General features: G+C 48.1%; 1 protein-coding gene across 2 annotated transcripts in view; it reads left to right on the plus strand.

The window, feature by feature from the left end:
• The window catches only part of LOC144935798 (R-spondin-3-like), a 28,673-nt gene extending 13,895 nt beyond the window's left edge, over positions 1-14,778 (plus strand). For both annotated transcript variants that reach the window (XM_078862553.1, XM_078862555.1), the window contains exons 3-6: positions 6,324-6,512; positions 7,447-7,596; positions 8,916-9,107; positions 13,048-14,778. In XM_078862553.1, the coding sequence (XP_078718679.1) occupies positions 6,324-6,512; positions 7,447-7,596; positions 8,916-9,107; positions 13,048-13,208 (692 nt within the window). In that variant the 3' untranslated portion in view covers positions 13,209-14,778. The remainder of the gene's footprint in view (positions 1-6,323; positions 6,513-7,446; positions 7,597-8,915; positions 9,108-13,047) is intronic.
• The last annotated feature ends 5,087 nt before the right edge of the window (positions 14,779-19,865 follow it).

Here is a 19,865-nt window from a genome sequence, read left to right on the forward strand (position 1 = left end):
TAATTGCAAGTGCTTTCTTCGGGAGATCGACACATGCAAGTGCTTTGCTGGGAGCACTATAAGTGCAAAGCTATCGTCTTACTTGATAAATGATACCTCCTTCCGAAGGCGGTTTTTGGAAGAGGCGGTGGGGGGGTAGGTTTAAATAAAACGAAAACAAACAAAATACCCTCACCAAAATTGGAACTTTCCGTAATAAATTCTTACACCTGCGCACCGTTGCCTCGTCGACTATTAGGATGCCAAACTCGCTTAGGGGATAAGTAGAGCCCAAGGGTTTTGGAAAAAACTTAACACCACCGGCGACCCAACCCCTTCCGCCCCCACCCCCCCCAGCCCCACCAATAAGACGCACGAGCCAATACGGTCGAAAACGCGCGTTGTGTCCACGCTCTGCTTCGTCGGCAAATTATTCGGCATTGAAATAATTGCGAGATCTCTCATCGAGGAACGTCGGTGAAACCGCGCCGCACGGCAAGCGCTGCTTGTCCGCAACTGAATTCCGCTGGACTCGATCGTTTAAAGCAGTGTTTTTTTAACCTTTACTGCAGCCTTGCACTTTAGTTCTCAAGAGCATTTTTTTATGTTAATAAATTCACAGAGGTTTCATTAAACAAAGCAGTTGTACTTATGTGCCCGTGTTTAATTTGTGTTTCGATGATTTACCTTCTAAAATAATCTGTCCACGTCTCGCTCCCCCAGAAAGGGCATCTCGTACCCCCAGGGGGTGCAGCGTGCACCACGGGTTTAGAACCACTGCTATCCAGATAGATAGATATGTCCCCTTTTGTTGCAATGTCATGTTAGTAAGCACCGTGTGGCTCAGAGGTCAGAGCGCTGAGCGACCACCGCTGAGATCCTGGGTTGAGATCCAGGCTGCTGCCCGTGATCAGGCCATGTCCTCACGTGCAGCGAGTCGATGGTCTGAGCCTGAACACGAAACAATCATCACGTGACCTTTGGTTCCGCTCTGAATATGACTAAATATTAGATCTGAAAAAAAAAACATCTGTTTGACTCGCGCGAGGAAAACTACCGCGAGTAGCCGAAGTGGGTGGGACAGGGGTCACTTGAAAGAAATGTCAGCAGCGGTAGCTCTGTGAAATGCGCTTCCGTCGAGATTTTTCTCCAACGCGAAGGGCTGCAACAGCTTTGCGAGTGCTCCAAATGGATACGTAATCAATCACACAATGGAGGGTAACATTTTTTTTAAACTAAATAACATTTACAAAAAAAAACACTGCCAGGGTGTACGAGGGGGTGGTGTGGCCAGCAGTGTGCCTGGCCGACTTTGTCTGCCCAGTGCTGACGCTTTACAGACCACATCAGGTCCCAATTTAAGGCTGGGTCAACCTAGGGGAGGCCCAGGAAAAAAGTTCTGATGGTGCCCCTTGCCACTGCCGTTCGCCACGGCTGGGCATCGAAGTCAAGTTGCCGGGTTCGTACTTGCGCTGCGAAGACCGCTGTGCCACCCATACAAATACAAGACGTACGCACACGCACAGATGTGTGTACACACGCACATGACATTGGACACGTGCGGGGAGGCTGCATACCATGGGATATGCCGACACGGAATGCGTGGGTTCGCTTTAAAATGCACGGCCGTCCGTCGTAACCTCAGCTTAGTCGATCGGTGTCACGTGTCGCTCACGCAAGCGGCGCTTTCCCACTGAAACTTCAGCTGATGCCAAGTAGCCTCAGCCTTCCACCGGCCATTAATCACGCCATCGCACACGGCTTGCGCTCTGACAGGCGTCATCCATAACACGCACCTTTATAGACCCAAGACCCCCAAAACATTCTTGCCGGTACAGACTTGGCCTGTGCGTGTTGTTTGGTGAAAAGTATGTTCTTTCCCGACAGTGTGGATCCGTGCGTGCGTGCGTGCGTGTGTAAAAGGCGACCTCTGGACAGAGCCCAATACGGAGAGACGTGTGCCACATTGCTGTGGTGCGTGAGGTCTCTCTCTGCAGGAGAGAAGGTGGCGTGAGGCTGGTGGTGCTTTATATCCTCCCTTCTCGGCGACGATAGCACTTGAGAGAAGCGTAAACGTGTCTGTGAGTCGAGGGTCAGACTTGTCTCTCGTGTGTGAGAAAAAATATAAACAAAACACAATTCAAGCCAACAACAGCTGAACACTCTTATCTATCGAAGCCAAGGGATAACCCAGATGCATAACTATCCAACGCAATTGTAACACACACACACAGACGTGTTGATTTTGTTATTGGTGATGAAATGCAGGCACAGCAGGAATTACGAGCGCTTCAAGAAACTTTTGACGAAAATGACATTAATGATTGGGCAAACGTTTCTCGCGGATTCATTTCCCTTGAGTCATGGTTGCAGAGAGAAGCTAAGAGATCAGGCATGAATAGTGCAATGTACACGCATACATACCCATGATCTAAGCTAGACAGGGTTGAGCCCGGATAGTGCTTGGACGGGTGACCACCATGCACAGGGAAGCTCGCCACCGGCGGCTGCGGGGATCCCGATGTGGGCAGCAGAGGGCAGCGTCGCAACATCTGTTGCTCGAAGCGCGACGCTCCCCCACGTCTACGTAAGGCGCCTTCGGCAATTCGCACTGACCGGCGCGGTGAAGTATGGTCAAATAACCCCGGCGGAGAGGCTCTCACTCGCGAGTGGGTTGAATAAAAGGCGGTGTACATGTGCACGTACCTACTGGACATCTGTGAAAGAGCTGTATAGCTCATCGGACTCCTGCAATCTTAATGAATATTCATATTTTAATTTTGTAGCCCGTTTCTATTTTTTACCTGGGTGGAGTAGTGGCACAATGGTGAGCACACTGTGCTCTGGACCTGGTGACATGAGTTCCATTTATGTGGCCACGGCTAACATCAGTGATGCGTGATGTCTGAACCAATCTTGGCCACCCCTTCACCAACTCACACTGCACAGTGTGGTGAAGTATGGTCAATCAAACCCCACGACTGACATGACATGATGAGACCTTCATCCAGCAGTAGATGGACAAAGGGATCTAAAGTTTAATTATTCATTATCATATAGCAATCAAGTCTCCATTTTAATTTATTCCCAAAACACATTAAGAGTAAAACCTGTATTTCTCTATATAAACAATTGACAATACATACTCATACAACGTTTCTTGCCAAACACAATAACTAAAATTATCGAGTGTGTAATTAACACTGCTTTATAACAGAAACCCGCGTAATTATATGAATGATGAATGTGGTGAATTTGTGCCAGTGAAACCCCTCGTATATATTTTAAAACAGTTTTTCAATATGTACAATCTTGCCAGCTATAATATGTCGTACAATGGTTTTTTAAATGCAGAGTTACATTTCACATTGACTTTTGAAAGAATCGGCACCGCAGCGGTGATGGGATGTTAATTGCCTCACCTTGTATGCAGGAGGTTGTGGGTTTGATCCTGACCCTGATGCCTGTATATTTGGAGTTTACATGTTCTCCTTGTGGTCACGTGGATTTTTCTCCAGGTCCTCTGGTTTTCCCCTCCACATTTACAAACGTCCATTTAGCGTATTTGGCTGCTATAAATGTCCACGTGGTGAGCCACTTTGTTGAGCTATCATTTGTGGCCAAGTCGCTTCTGAAAACGAGCTACATGGCTTTAGTGGGCTTTACCTGGTAAAATAAAAATGTTAGTTTAGTTTTAGTTCATAATAAACAAAAACAACCTTTATGGCTGCTCTTCTCACAACGTCTCAGAGTAATCATACGTCGCAGTAGTTATACAGTACAACTGAATCAGAGTAATTGTACCTCAACATGCATCTCCGTCGATACCACCACATTGAACGTCCCCTCCCGCGAGTTCTCTGACCAAGTGCAGGCCCATGGCTCAAGCGGCCCTCATCCAGTCTGAACCTGCTCCCCACTCAGCCTCCCACAACACCGCGCTCCCTCATTACTCGACAAAGGTCAACTGGGACCCATATCTAACGGAGTGGGACCTTGCCATGAACATTCGTCAGCTCGCCAGCGTTGATTCAAGCGAGCCTGACTACCGATGAGACAGTGAATGTCGGCACCGCTCCAGAGTTTGCTTGTGTTGAACCAAATGCTGCTGAAATGATGTATTCGCAGAAGGCCGTGGCGTGGCTGATGGAATGTGTAATAAATACCTTTATTTTGGTATGCGCAGGAAGAGATATGGAGAAGGAGGCTTATTGCCTGCTCAATTATTTCGTTGCTGTTTACTTGGGGTTTGAGCCGTAGCTAGGGCCAGTTGAGATGGTTTCCCTTGGCTCTCTCACCGGCGTTCCTTTCGAGGGCACTTTCATTGGATGCAGTTTAATGCCATGCCCGCGACAACACTTGAACGTGCAACGAGTTCATCGCTGTGGGGCTTAAACAATGCGCCCCGGATCAAATCACCCAGAATGCGCACAGTCTAATGAGATCTCGCAAGCTAAGCGGGGTTGAGCCTGGACACGCCTTGGATGGGCGATCACGTGCGCAACACGAGTTGCCGTCGGGCAGCGGAGCTCAGTGTTGGGCAGCAGGGGGCAGTGCAGCACCACTACTGGTTGTGCTATACTCCTATGGTCCCCAAATTGCCCTGCCTGGCGTGGTAAAGTATGAGCAAACAACCCCCACCACCCGCGCGGTGTGGGTAGGACCGCATCCAGCAGTGGATTGACAAGAGGGCGATTCGAGTAGACTGTACGTACACGTGGAATGCTGCACTTAAGTCTGTACTCCAGCGAGTGCATGGCGTCCATTCGGGAAGTCGCCACCTTCGAGTTTGTCTCTCTCCTGGATTAAAGCTCACACGCCAGGTGCGTTCCATTACGAACAGAGGTCTCCCTGCCACTGAACCCCAGGCAATGCACAACATCGCAGCCGGCTGTAGGAATCGTTTAACAGTTGAGCCTTACAGTCTGCTGGATATAATAGAAGATGATGTATGGGGGAAATGCAAAAGCTCAACTTACAGCTGACGCAGATGCCCAATTTAAGCCTATCCAAGCAGCCCAAGTGATTTCAAAGCCGACTGCAAGTCCCATGTGGATTGGAATGCAAGTCGGAATGAATACTAATAAATTAAATTCGGTACAATTGAATTAGGCTCGAGAAAACTATTTATACGCTGCTATTTTTGTCAGTTTTCTTTGTCAGCTTCCAGATGTGTCGGAAACACGGATATTGACGAAGAGAACGCAGTAAAGGGAGATTGGGCGCACAGAGAAATGTGGCATTGCCGCATGCTCGAAATGACTCCGAGAGAGAAAGAGAGTTGTGCGTGGCTCCGAGAGGAGACGCCACTCGCAGACGTCGTGGGCTTAGGCAGACAACCTCTGACTGTACGGGATGCTGACCGATGGTCAAGACTGGTGACGGAGTGGCAGCCGCAGGAGGGATGAGATCAGAGACGGCGACCGCCACCGAGATGGAGGGGTGAGATCAGCGTCAAGTGCAGGAGCTGCACGGATTGTTGCATCCTAAGAATTGTAAAGGATGGCGACAACTTGGGGAAGCCTTAATCCAGCAGTGGATAGATCATGGTCCTGCCCCCAATCTGCACTTCATTATTCCTCTGCAAATGCAATCCTAACCTGTTGTGCTCCATGAAATGTGGAACATTTTCTCCTTTCTATTTGGTAAATCCCTCATCTTCACATCTTCACTCCCTCTGCTAACCTTCGTTTTCCACTTCTCCCATCCCATCCCGTCCCTCCCTTATTCTTCTCTCTATCCTCCTCCTCCCACCACTCTCACCATCCTCATCATCATCACCTCCCAACACTCTCACCATCCTCACCATCCTTACCATCATCTCCTCCCACCACTCTCACCATCCTCACCATCATCTCCTCCCACCACTCTCACCATCCTCACCATCATCACCTCCCAACACTCTCACCATCCTCACCATCCTTACCATCATCTCCTCCCACCACTCTCACCATCCTCACCATCATCTCCTCCCACCACTCTCACCATCCTCACCATCATCACCTCCCAACACTCTCACCATCCTCACCATCCTTACCATCATCTCCTCCCACCACTCTCACCATCCTCACCATCATCTCCTCCCACCACTCTCACCATCCTCACCATCATCTCCTCCCACCACTCTCACCATCCTCACCATCATCTCCTCCCACCACTCCCCTCCTCTCCCCGCTCGCTCGTGCCCGTCCCTCTGCGCTCCTTGTGCCACCTCTCACGATACCTCCGTGCTCGATCCTCCCGATACTCCCTCCTCACTCTCACAATGACCCCCCCTCTGTGTCCCCCCCCCCCCTCTGTGTCCCCCCCCCCCCCCGTGTCTCCCCCCCCCCCCCGGCTGGCAGTGGGTGCGAGCAGTGCGCTGTGCCCGCGCGGATGCTCCGGGTGCTCGGATGCCAACGGCTGCCTCAGCTGCATGCCTCGCTTCTTCTTCCACCTGCAGCGGGCCGGCATGCGGCAGCTGGGAGCCTGCCTGCACATGTGCCCCTCGGGATACTACGGCCTGCGCGCCACGCACATGAACAAGTGTGCAAGTAGGTCCGCCAAACCCTCGCGATATCGTCGTCAATGTCGACGCTTCTCTCGCACCGTGCGTAGCCGACCGCGCAAATCGGAGGTGTGCGGGGAAGGACAACAAACTTTCAACACGAGACTAAAGTGTCGTGATGTGTATGGGCAGCGACAACAGCATTACCGCCAGCACCTTAATCAGAGTCGGCATCAATCCTTCATAGATTTGTGGGCGAGGCGGTGTCGTGATTTGGCCAAATATTTTGTCGGGAAAGCCTCCACCATCGGAACACGGCCGCGACAAATTAAATTGTTCCTCCCTCGCAAGCGTCTCTCGCGCCAATTGTTATCGTTTCAGCTCACAACCGTATTGAAAGATTGGATAATCATTGTGATTGCAATTGTCATAGGCAGCAGCAAGATTATCAGCATTATAAATAACATAATCATCAACAACAGCAATATGATGATTAGTACCACCACTCCCATCATAATCGTCATCATCATCATGACCATCAGCAAGAGTTTCCGCGGCATCATGTGTCACCCACGTGAAGGAGTGTGCAAGTCGGTCCACCCCTACCTGAACACATCATCATCATCATCATCAATGTCGCTGTTATTATGAACATGAGCAGCAGTACTACCATCATCATCAGCAGCATCATTATTGGTATCACCATCAGCATCAGCATTGCATCAACACTATCAATACCAATATCATCAGCACAACCATCTCCATCATCATCAGCAACTGGCACCTTAATGCAAACATTTTTTTGAAGCTTTCGAATGCTCAGTGACGCTTTCTAGATATATAATGATCTTTTAAAATATAATGTGAATTCACTCACAAAGCATTTTCCCATTTGCTCTTTTATTGGCAAATACAAACTCCTTAATTTGTGGGAAAGTAACTCGGCTGCGAACGATCTTCTCGCCGCCTTCTGATCCCAGAATGCAAGATCGAGCGCTGCGACACGTGCTTCAGCAAGAACTTCTGCACGCGTTGCCTCCCCGGCTCGTACCTCTACAAGGGGAACTGCTACGAGTCGTGTCCAGACGGCTTCTCCCCCACCAACCACACAATGGAGTGCGTGCCAATCGGTGAGTCACGCGCCAGTTACACACACACCGATCGGTGAGTCACGCGCCAGCTACCCACACACCGTGCAGTGTGTGCCGATCGGCGAGTTACACCGGAGGATTTTCCCATACAAGGGCGACGTAGATTGAACGCCAGTTCAGGGCAGAAGGGGTAGAGAGGGACATTCGAGGGTGGGATGGGAGGATGCGCTGGAGTGGGATGACGAGGACAGTGGATGTGAATGAGAGAAGGGGCACAGAATAGAATCGCACGGAGAGAGAATCATCTGAGCAGCCACTCGCCACGTGACGATGGGACGTTGGGCGTCCAAGAAGGACGCAATTCCCGAGTGGAGCTTTGGCATCGGAACTCTGTAAGTGGGTGCCAAGCGGTTAATTCTAAAGCCATCGTCATCAATACTGAAATTAAGCGGTAAAAAATACTCGCTCACCCCAAACATAAGTGGCTGTTTTTCCAAACAACTTTCCTGTTTGAATAAGTACAATTTATTTGATTAAAAGTTATAAGTGCCTTCAGATATGGTTGCATTGGGACGCTATTTAAACTTTAATTGTATTGTTTGGGGAATTAACGTCGCACAGATAAGATTATATATGTCCAGGCGAGAGATGTCAGTACAGCAGTTAATTATTAAATGTGTCTGTGCTGAGCTTTGAATGTTTCTCCCCGCACTTGCTCGGTAGGTTTTCTCCTGTGCTTTGGGTTCCTTTCACACAACCACCCATGAACATAATTTTCCAAGGCCTATTTTTGGTTCATAACAACTAAAATGACCAGCAATATGTCAACCTTGGACGTTGTCAAATGTGCAAATTGTCAGTCATAGAATAAAAGCGGAAACTACCGATTTGTTTTCAACTTTGTTATTATTGCTCTGTGCCGTGTAACACACTGGGCCGTTTACTTAGACGAAAACACGACAGGGTCCTGTGGATAAGTGTTAACATTTGCTTAAGATAGGCTCTGGAATTTGTCAAACATACCAGGTAAATAAAAAGTGCATTGCTGTTGTTATTGTTACTAACCCTTTCCCGTTCCGATGACGGACGTGTACGTCATCGGAAAGGAACCGGAAGAAAAACGAAACAGTTTGGCACCAGCTAGCATAGAGTGTGGTTGTGTCACTACAGTTATTTGCGGTGAGTAAAATGTCTTTAAAAACATTGGTGCTACGCCTTTCTGAATCAAATTAACGGCGAGCCGCCCGCGCGTTCCCAGATTTCGGCACCCCACCCTGCAACCTGCGGTCTTATCGAAACGCGAGAGGGTTTCGGTGCACGGCAAACACGTGGCAATGGCTGTCCTCTGTCCCACGCAGTGCATTGCGAGGTCTCCATGTGGGGGGAGTGGTCCCAGTGCACGAAGAATGGACGGCAGTGCGGGTTCAAGTGGGGGCGTCAGTGGCATGCGCGGCAGGTCGTCCGCTACCCCAGCAGCGGCGGGGGGCTCTGCCCCCCGCTCCGGGAAGTGCGCAAGTGTCGTTCGCAGCATCGGACCTGCCCTGACGACGGTGAGTCGAAAGAGTACGCGTTGGGGGGGGGGGGGTCGGACCAATAAGAAATGGGGCATTTGTTCAGGTACGTGATAAAGGGGCATGCGTTGTCGCACGTATGACGTCACCCCCCACCAGCGGACTTGAGGTGTTGGCGGATATGCAAGAAGGTCAGCTGTGTAAATAATGTACAGCACCTAGTGCGCGTCACGACGGGTACGACTCTGCGCCAAGTAGGTTACGGTACAAAAATAAATCACAAATCGTTTTGAAATGCGGGGAAATTATTTGCCGGGACATGAAAAGTCAGCGAATAATATGCAAGATTAACCATACATTACTGTTTCCGAAAAATTTTCAAGAGGCAATAATCATTGCCCCACGAGCAAATTCTGCACTGGGTGAGGGTGGTTGATTGGTGAGGGCAATTGTGTGATGGTCGAAATGTACGGTGTTGTACTGTACTACGACACAAGGCTGCCTCCAGCAAAGTTGGTAAAATGCTACTCAAATAATGTATTTTTCAGTTACTGTATTTTCACGTTTTCGGAAAGATTTTATTTTCAATGTCACTATGAGGTGGTCAGGTTATGGCAGTTCAACAACAGATTCTTGTATCTGTCCGTGCGGAGCTTTGAGTGTTGCCGCACTCTGGGTTTTTTGCACATGGTCGTTGGGCTTCACCCACATGAAGCCAAACACTCGTGATAGCAATCGGTCAAACGTGGCAATTGCACAGAATCCCCCGGGAAAAGTGAGGTTTTCCAGGATGAATAAAGGGCATTGATACTTCTCCTTGCACAAGTTTCGAGTAATGGTGGCTTGCCAGGACCGAATCACCCCAGAAGCCAAGCAGGCACCAGGTTTGGTAGTGCGTGAATGTGTGGCCGCCATGCGTCAGACGAGTCGTAGCGACGTGGTGGGCAGCAGAGGAAGGTGCGACAAAACCCATTGTTGTGCTGTACCTCTATGCTCCGGCGTCTATGTTTCCTCACCTTCACCAGGCCAAACCCTGACCAGCGTGGAAGAAGCATGGTCAAACAACCGCCGCGAGCTGCACGCGGCCTTGTGAGAGGCCCACATCCGGCAGTCGATCGGCAAAGGGGGGCCCCGCTCGCGTGCACAATTGCGACATTCGCGACGATCGGCGTGCGAGTGTGGATATGTGGTGTGTCGAGGTGAAGTGTGTGTGTATGTGCGCACAAACACTTACACGTCGACGCCTACGAGCACCTCGTGCCCTCTTTTAGCCCCCCCCCCTCCCGATACGTTTCATTCATTGGCTACCACATTCTGATAAGCTCCCCCCTCTCCTCCCCCCTTAACTTGTATTTAAGAGCTTTCATCTTGAATCCCTGCCTCACTTGATGCAGCAAATCTGGCTGTGACGGTCCCACCTGATGACGGAGACTTGTGTTGCCTCCGAAACGTCGTGATTTTTATTTTATTAATTTTAATTTCATTTTTTACCTACGTGACTTTACCGAAAGAACTAAGAGTATAAATCCTTGCAGTCACGAAAGCTTCAAATCTAGAATGTGTGTGTGGAGTTGGATTGGGCACCCAAAGACAATGTGATGACTCGCATCATGGGACCTCCCTTGCCAGTATCAAAATATAAGAAAAGGCTTTACCAGAAAGGGTGAAACCTATTCTTATAAAGCGATGACTCGCGTTTCACGCAGCGCATCGTGCGATTTTTCCACTGTCCTACCAGAGGGTGCGATAGGGCTTCAGTGCAATTTGAGTTGTAACGGAACTCCATGGGACTCCAGCCTCGTAGTCCTATCAATCCTGAATCATAAAAGGTAAAGGTACAGCCCTGCAAGTGCTCACTCGCACCGCTGCTGACTAACGGGCCTCCACTAGAGGAGTGCAGCTCTCTAGAGTGCTCCTCTGGAGTGTAATTTGGCCTACTCTTCCTCGCGGGTCATACGTATTGGAAGAGGTGGGAATAACCACAATGTACCTAACCCCATACCTGACCTTCCCATTGTCTAACCGTGCAGTAGTCAGTTTAACAATTCGGATTTTGCGACCAATATTATCCATAATTACGGGTTTTGTTTACATGAAAACCCTTACTAATTAGCTGTGTCAGTTGGTGGCGGGTTTAACGACGCATTTATATTTACCAGATCTAACCCAAAAAACCTTTGTTATTGGAGTACTCATGTCGCTGGGTGGACAGGAGGAATTTCAGCAAATAGGGGACCTCTACATTGCGAGTCAACCAAGCTAAGCATTTCACCACTTGAGCAGCAGCATCCCGAAGTCTAGCAGGCTGGTCACACAATCAGGAAGTTCGTTTTGTTATGATTACAGCTGTGTAGCCCATTTGAAGGAGGGCACTAAAATGACAAAGCCTGCTTAAGGCACTTTGGCAAATATAAAATTCCATTGAACATAGAAAAATAAATGTTTTCAAATTAACTGTGGTTTATAATCCGAATGCAAAACATTGCTTCGTGAATTCTGAGAAATTTCAGTCTGCTATTTTTCAACTCTTACCCACGCCAATATATTATCCCTAGGAATAACTGAGCAGAGCTACCAAAAATGTCCTGTATATATTCGAAGCACAGAACATTACCTCTTCCAAAGCAGTAAAAAGGCTTGTATTCTATATGTACAAGTTATCTTGGCTAAGTTAATAATGCCTAAAGAGTATGTGATTATACTTAATCTCTTTTGTTGAGGGTTACGAGCTTTGGTGGCAGAGAAAATCCTTAAAATCCAACATATTTTTCTTTCCCACATTCCTCTCGCATTGTTGGACCCAGGTCTATTACTCTGGTGCGTGGGTCAGGCCTGTGTGTGTATACTTTAATCAAAACAACATTTCTACACGATTTATTATTCCTGCATGGTAGAGGAATGAACTCCAAAACATTGTACATCCGGATTATTTTAATTATAAATCAAGTACATGTATGCATCATGTACACAATGATGCAATGTCTGGCTTAAGTGATTGCTGTGACTTATCATGATGGTGCAGAAAGGCTAGAAAGATGGAATTTGGCAAAACTATATCGGCTTATATCCAAGGAAATGGGGGGAATTATACTTTGGGCCCTCAGAGAATTATGATCCAGAGGTTAAATTAATATCACTCACAGGGTAGCACCAGCTTAAAATGTCATGTTACTTTAAGTCCCGTGCTAAACACTTAAAAATACACGATCCCTATCATCTGTTAACCAAGTAATATACCTCACGTGGTGTCTGACACGTTGATTGAAAGCCGGCAACGCCGACTACGTCATGAGTATATGTATGGCAAATATTTGTTTCGTTATTCTGGACCAATAATTTATGCTAGTGCCATCACACAGTGCAATGAATTACCAATTCTAAATCTGAACAGAAACTGGGAGCACCACATTTTCGCTCTGCAAAAACTGCACAAATCGGTACTCAAACTTAAGCATCGTCTGGAAGAATTATTGATGAAAAAAGGCCATACTTTCAAGACATCTGCTGATATTGAGTCGTGCAATACTACACATACCCACCCCAGCAAACAATTTGGAGCTAACACTTTCCAGATTGCTCCATTTCACCGTAACATTGCACGTTTCCATGTTCGTGTATGCATCTCTGTTTAAGTTTCTTACACTGTTTTATTGCACAGAGTGCACTGTGGCTATGTAAACATATGTCGGTTTTAAAACGTGGTCAGACCTGACCAGAGAACATGGGCACACCGCCAAAGTGTAAGTGCCCTATCAGACTTTACCCTCTGCTGCTATTTCGTTTGCTAAGACGTTCACATGTGTGGCACGGTTAACCCCTCCGAGCTAAACCGCGAAGAACATCGTGTGAGTGAAAGTGACACATTTCAGGAGGTGCTCAAGAGCTCGTAAGAGTAAATCCTTGCCCCCGAACCGCCGCGCTCCGCTCCGTCTCGCAACCTTTTCGCTTCCCCCCCCCCGGCCACCTCCCGACCCCCCAGACAACTCACGCCACGGGCGGCGTGGCAAGAAGCGGAAGAACAAGCACAGGAGGCCGGGTGCCGCGAGGGGGCCCCAGGCGGCTCGCGTCCGGGACAAGCCGGCGGCACGCCAGCAGCGCACGGAGCTCCGCACGGAGCGCACGCCGGCGGGGTCTGTGTGACACCGGCGGCGTTTCCCTCTCGCCCCGTCACCACCCCCCGCCCCTCCCAACCCCAACTTCTCCGCTTCACGACTGAACGAGCGACGCTCCCTGCTTGTTGGCGCTTTTTGCTCCGAGCGGAACTCTTTAACGGCGAACGAGGAGGACGTCGCTTCGCCGCCGCGTTATTTAAGGAACGTTTTGCTGAAGAAAGAAAATCTTGCTGGGGGGGGGGGAAACACTCGTCGAGAGAGAGGGGGGGGGGGCAAACGTTGTTTTTTCCACCACTGTTTAGTTATTATTTCGTCGCTGACTTCGTCGCTGACATCGTAGTCGTTGTTTGTTTGTATTGCCCCCCCTCCACCCCCGTCGCAATTATCGCCAGAGGAACGTCCGTCCCTCCGAGGAAGCTTCTTTGCTTGCGACTATCATTAACCTCATTCCGCTGAAGGCACACGCGGCGCTCCACTTCCCTCGACAGAAGAGAGCCGTGGGACTATATGGACTGCTCGCGAACGAATGTTCAAAGCTCTTAGAAGAAAGTCAGAACGTTCTCTGCAAATGCGCATAGAACTCTAAAGCAGCGCTGTGGTTTTTGTATCATTATTTTGTCGTACGTTTAAACGCTGTGCAGGATGTAGGAGACCCCAGAAAGCACTGTTCGCTTTGAATGAAGTACTGTACTGTAACCCTAATGAGGCACGTTCATGCTTAGATGTGTATACTTGTACATTGCAATATTCTAGCCTTTGAATGTTAACTTTGTAGTTCAATTTACAGTATGTTAAACAAACAAAAAAAATCATCGTAAACTAAATTATTGCTTGACAGTACAGATCTAACGTTAGCCCCCAGCTTGTCAAATGCATTTTGTTGCTTTGAGCGATGGTGCGACTGTTTTGACTGCGTTATTTACGGCATAGCACAGGGATATGGGCGATGAGTCAAAGGTGGTTTGGTTGTGCCAGTAAAGGGTTGTATTTCGCAAATCATAACAAGGTAACCGCAAGCATTGGTATCAAAAACTAAAATAAATAAGTACACGACTCATTTAGCTGTATACAGTGTAATGCTATTGTGAGATTAATGTTGAATTTCTATTGTACATCCCTATTTAAATTTGTAAATAAGTTTTTTTTTATATCTTATACATGAACAAAACGCATTGCAAGATATTAAAAGTAATATCACAATTTAGTATCATGTGGTATTGAGATTATGCATATTTCAATGTCTATTTAAACAAAAAGCAAAGCAAAAAAATGTCGTGAACACAGTCAATCTGTTTTCTCAACCAATTGGGCGCCGATACACGACAGGTTTTGCAACATTTTCTGCACAAAAGCTGTGGCCTTCCAAGTTCACGTGAACCCAACGCTATGCAATCCTCTGACAATCGCGGTGGCTTTGTTACTGGAGCGTGGAGAATATTTGCAAACCTTGTCACGGATCACCCAGATATATATTTTTTCTTCCTAACACACAAAGAGCATAATCGGTGCGGGTGACATTTTTTATTCCGTTGAATTTCACCAAAGTCATGTTGAAATGGGCCTTTTGTCTAGATGCCAATTATATCTACTGCCATTGACAGCTTGTGTTGCCACTCATTCACGTCAAACGGTCTGAAACATCTACTTCAGTGTGCCTCAGACACATTTGCAGATACTGCTGCATGGAAGCTAACTGCGGTGGGTGTACAGGATGAGTGATTGGTACCTAATGGGGTTCTACTCATCGTGTTATTGGCTGATACAGGGACTCATCTACTTACGAACGAGTTAGATACCAGAGGTCTGTTCGTAAGTCGATTTGTTTGTAAGTCCAACATTACTCCTGTCGATTCCAAACATGTACAGCATGTACACTAAACACGGGGATGGCTTTAAAAATTGTACAATCTCATGTAGATGCAGATGCCACTGGATCTTCATGTTCTGCACATGTAGATGTCACCACCGCCATCTATTGCGTGGCGGTTGAACTTATGACTCTCGGTCCAAACAGGCGACTGGACATACGGACAGGCTTCTTCGTATCTCTGAAAGTTCGTAAGCCGAATGTTCGTGCGTAAAGAGTCGCTCTACATTCATTCATATAACGCTGACTTAAAAGGGAAAAGAAACATACAATAGGTGACATTTGATGGACAATGGATCTTTTTCACAGGGTATGAATGATGCCCTCATAGCACATACATGATGCTTAATAAGTAGGACCATTATATTTTTCATTTTAAAGCAGTGTTATGGACGAATGCGTGGAAGTGTTTTGTTATTTGTGCTTGCGCACAGCTTGCCAACGCAGCAATCAGCACCAAAGCAGCATAACCAAATAATTCGTCCCCTGGGTGATAGCAATGTGGATCACTCCCTGTCTTGGGCAGTAGATGGCAGTCTCTGGAACGAATTTCCTGCCCACCTCTTGGACATTTCGAATGGCTCCATTCCCCATCCCCCTCTTCCAGCCACAAAACGACGGCAGCTCTCACATCAAATCAATAAATGCAAAAAGGGGGTTGAACGGCCATACGCCCGAAGTGGAACTGCTGATACCCCCCCTCCCGCTGCTGTGCTACGCTGCTTGACGGCGTTGTGAAATCCCTTCGGCCAACGTGTGTCTCGCCACGTGCTGTGGGTCAAGCTGATTTCCTACTCGAATGCATATTGATGCGGTCTCCCCTTTACAGCCAAGCCAGTGGTGGAATCTCCACATTCACGGTGGGGGGGGGGGTGAGTCTATCCGCAGTACAACCACCTTGCCAATTGTATCGACCCCCCGGTGTTATGATGGGCTGGCTACAAATCCCCTGACCGGGATTTGAACTCGCCAACCTTGCTACTGCCAAGCTGCTCGAGCTCTTACACCGAGACACGTGGACGTGCTGGGAGCCGTGCGCTGACTGGAGGCGGGCGGGTGAGATAACGCCTTTGAGATAACGCCACGGTGTCGTTATCTCAACAACAACCGCCGTTCTCCACCAAGTGGCGGTGATGCCACTACGGCGCTTGCGCCAGGCTAGGTGTACCTTGTGAGCAGTGGCGGGCCGTGTATTTTACACCGAGGCCCGCTATTAAACTACCTTCAAATAACCTCACCATGACACGAGGGCTATAGGCTATTGTCATTCGACATAACCATCCCATATTCACAGTGACGGTAACCTTTATCGAGTGTAGTAAAGTGATTTAACACGAAGCTCAACACCTATGAGAGTTACAATACACTAATTGCAGAGACGTGAATACATGGTGACTGAAACCATCAAGGATGTACCACTATTACGCAGTATGACAGGATGCTGCATCACAAACAGACGTCACATTGCCCAAATCAATGTCATTACTAAACAAACGAGAACAAACTCACAACAACCAGTCACATTTGCTCTTATGACCACCAAGCAAGCAGAAATGCCGTAAAACACAAATAACACAATCAGGATTCAACAGGCTTCCCCACAGAAACAAATCTCAAGTACTACATCTAAAAAAATAAACGTCACCAAAGAAAGTTTAAATAAATCTTAGATGATGCCACATTACGTGCTAGCTAGTTTTACTTCAGTTAGCTAACTGGCCCTCCGATCACGCCACATGAACAAGGCTAACGCAGGCGGCTAGGCAAGCTAGAAGGCTCTGGCGTGTCAAAGAATACGCCCAACATGGCAAACTCGAAATCTGATTGGTTAAAGAAGATGACAATCAACAACATCGTCCCCATTTGCTTCAACAGCAGAGGGGATTCACTCGACATTCTGAAGGCCTCAGGGTAGATGTTTCACCCGGAGACGGCACAGGTGGAAAATCTGATTGGGTAAAAGCTCTAATTTATATGAGTTGCACTGGAAGCAGCTCAACTGAGGGAGAAAGTAGCAGTGAAATGACGTTAATAGACTGATGAGAACGAACTTTGTAAAAACAATATAGCATTATTGAAAGTGTATATATTACATTAAAAATATATAATGTTCTGATTCTGACACTCTCTAGGCCAGCAGAGAAGGCCTTGCTGGCTCTAACGGCCCGCCTCTGCTTGTGAGGCGTTATCACAAACAACACAAATGCCCCGTGTAGCCTTAACATACTGTACTGTGGAGGCAAGTGCTTTTAGCGAGCACCTATGAAGACCGGCACGGTATACTCGGGGATGGATGGTCAGCACCACTCCCGACTGCCTTTGGCTCCCCAGTGGCGATGTTTACACACCGCACCAGGTACTCAACTCAGGCTGAGTTCACCTAGGGGATGGCCAGATACCGGTTCAGATAATTGTCACTGGTGTTGGCCGTGAGCGGGAATCGTGGGGAGGCCCATGACCGGTTCAAATAATCGCCACCCAGGGGTTCGTAGCGCAGCGCGCTAACCGCTACACTTACCGCTCCCCATTGTTATCACAGCCACAGTGGCACACCCAGCCCCAATTCCTCCCACACCCACGAACAGAGTCCACTGGTGTCCACTAACAGCTCCCTGTGCAAGGAAACAACACCCAGGCGAGTTTGCAATGCCTCACCACCCTTCCTCCCAGCCCTCACGCCGACACTTATGCCCCATGTTGGGTTGCCACCTCAAAAGTACACAAAAAAATAGACATTACCAGAAGAGGGAGAGAACTACACACACAGATGCACCATCTCGAGTGCGAGTGGTGTATTGTTTACACAACACTGGGGCATTTAATGACGTACATATTTGGCAGGACACTTAACGCAAACAAAAAAGATGACGATCCCTGGAAAACCAGGACAGGTGGCAACCCTAGTCGCATGAGGCCACCCTTCTTCCAGGTCACCTTCATTTATCCCCACCCAATGTCACCCCCCCCCCCCGCCCTAGGATATTCTTCTTCCAATGCTATCTCCCTGTCCTTCTGTACCTCGGGTGGCATCCTTAACTGCCCCCTTTCCAACCTCGCATGGTGCTGCCTCTCTCTCGTGCTCGACTCCCCCCCCCCCCCCCCGTAGGAAATGGGTCACAGGTCCATTCCAGCCCATTAATCCGGAGGAATTTTGGTGGGCAAATTAACAACAGCTGGCGATATATATATAAAACTCCCGCAGCTATATTTTTGCGGGTCTTTTCAGTTATAAATAACACGAAAAGAAAAAAAAATCTACAAATGCAAACCTTTTTTTTTTTGGGGGGGGGGGGGGGGAATGCGTAGCTAACAATTGCGGTATTTGAACAACATGCAAAATGCATGATTAGTTAATTTGCTATCAAAACAACGCATGGCCTTTCAGAGAATGTCTTTAAAACCAATGATATAATGTTTGCGCAAAACACGTATTTTAAGTTAAAAGTGATTGAAACCACAGATGGGGTGGAGTAATGCATACAAATTGTGCTTTTCAGTCATGTGAATAGTCGGTATATGGAAGACAACATTGTGACTATTGCACCTGGAATGTTTAGTCATGTTCTAAATAGAGGGCTCCACGGCAAAATGACCAACAACAGAGACAACTAGATTTAGGAAATTGCGGTAAAATTTGGAAAGAATTTTGATTTTGGTATAGCTAGGATTATGGTTAGATTAAAAGTGAATTCATTACTTTAAACATGGAGATTATGTGACCACTAAAAACTTTACGAAGGTCGCAAAGCTGTTTTCAAGACAATTTACAAACAAAACAAACCTCATGTACAACTGGTTTGCTAATTAAAATAATTGACTGCCGGAGGGACACAACTGAAAACATATCAGAATACAGATACATATATACACACACACACGCACGCGCGTGTGTGCGTCTAACCCGGTGTTTCTCAAACTTGTTTTGGCCCGCGGGCCACTCAGGCCTGGAGACAAAACGCATTCACTTCTCGCTCTCTATACCAGTCATACTAAATGATTCATATTACCGGGAGATAAAAAGGTCTTAGTTTTTTTTTTATATAAAGCGGTGGGGGGAGGCATTTCGATCTCAGGATGAGGGTAGTTTAATCAGGGCAGTTTACCCAACTTAATTTTTTAAATATAAAATTTCACGAGTCAAATATCAATTAGTGCCCGAAACAAAAGGTAGAATAAACATTGTCATTAACTTCCGGATCAACCTGCATTTGCATCACAGCCCCGCGGACCACCTAGAGGGCTGTCGCGAACCGCACGTTGAGAGCCACTGCCCTAGAGCAGTGGCCTGCCAGCTCTAGAGCAGTGGCCTGGCAGCTCTAGAGCACTGGCCTGCCAGCTCTAGAGCAGTGGCCTGCCAGCTCTAGAGCACTGGCCTGCCAGCTCTAGAGCACTGGCCTGCCAGCTCTAGAGCAGTGGCCTGGCAGCTCTAGAGCAGTGGCCTGCCAGCTCTAGAGCAGTGGCCTGGCAGCTCTAGAGCAGTGGCCTGCCAGCTCTAGAGCAGTGGCCTGCCAGCTCTAGAGCAGTGGCCTGCCAGCTCTAGAGCAGTGGCCTGGCAGCTCTAGAGCAGTGGCCTGCCAGCTCTAGAGCAGTGGCCTGGCAGCTCTAGAGCAGTGGCCTGCCAGCTCTAGAGCAGTGGCCTGGCAGCTCTAGAGCAGTGGCCTGGCAGCTCTAGAGCAGTGGTTCTCAGGCTGCGGTCTCGGAATTCAAACGTATGAAATAAAAGAGGCGATCAAGAACGCGGGAGGGGGGGTGTGGGGGAACTGATTTGACGAAGAAAAGCAACGTACCATTGTGTGTAAAAAAATAGCTTTTATGGAT

Source organism: Lampetra fluviatilis, chromosome 14 (genome assembly GCF_964198595.1).
Source record: "Lampetra fluviatilis chromosome 14, kcLamFluv1.1, whole genome shotgun sequence".
NCBI classification, from domain to species: Eukaryota; Metazoa; Chordata; class Hyperoartia; order Petromyzontiformes; family Petromyzontidae; genus Lampetra; species Lampetra fluviatilis.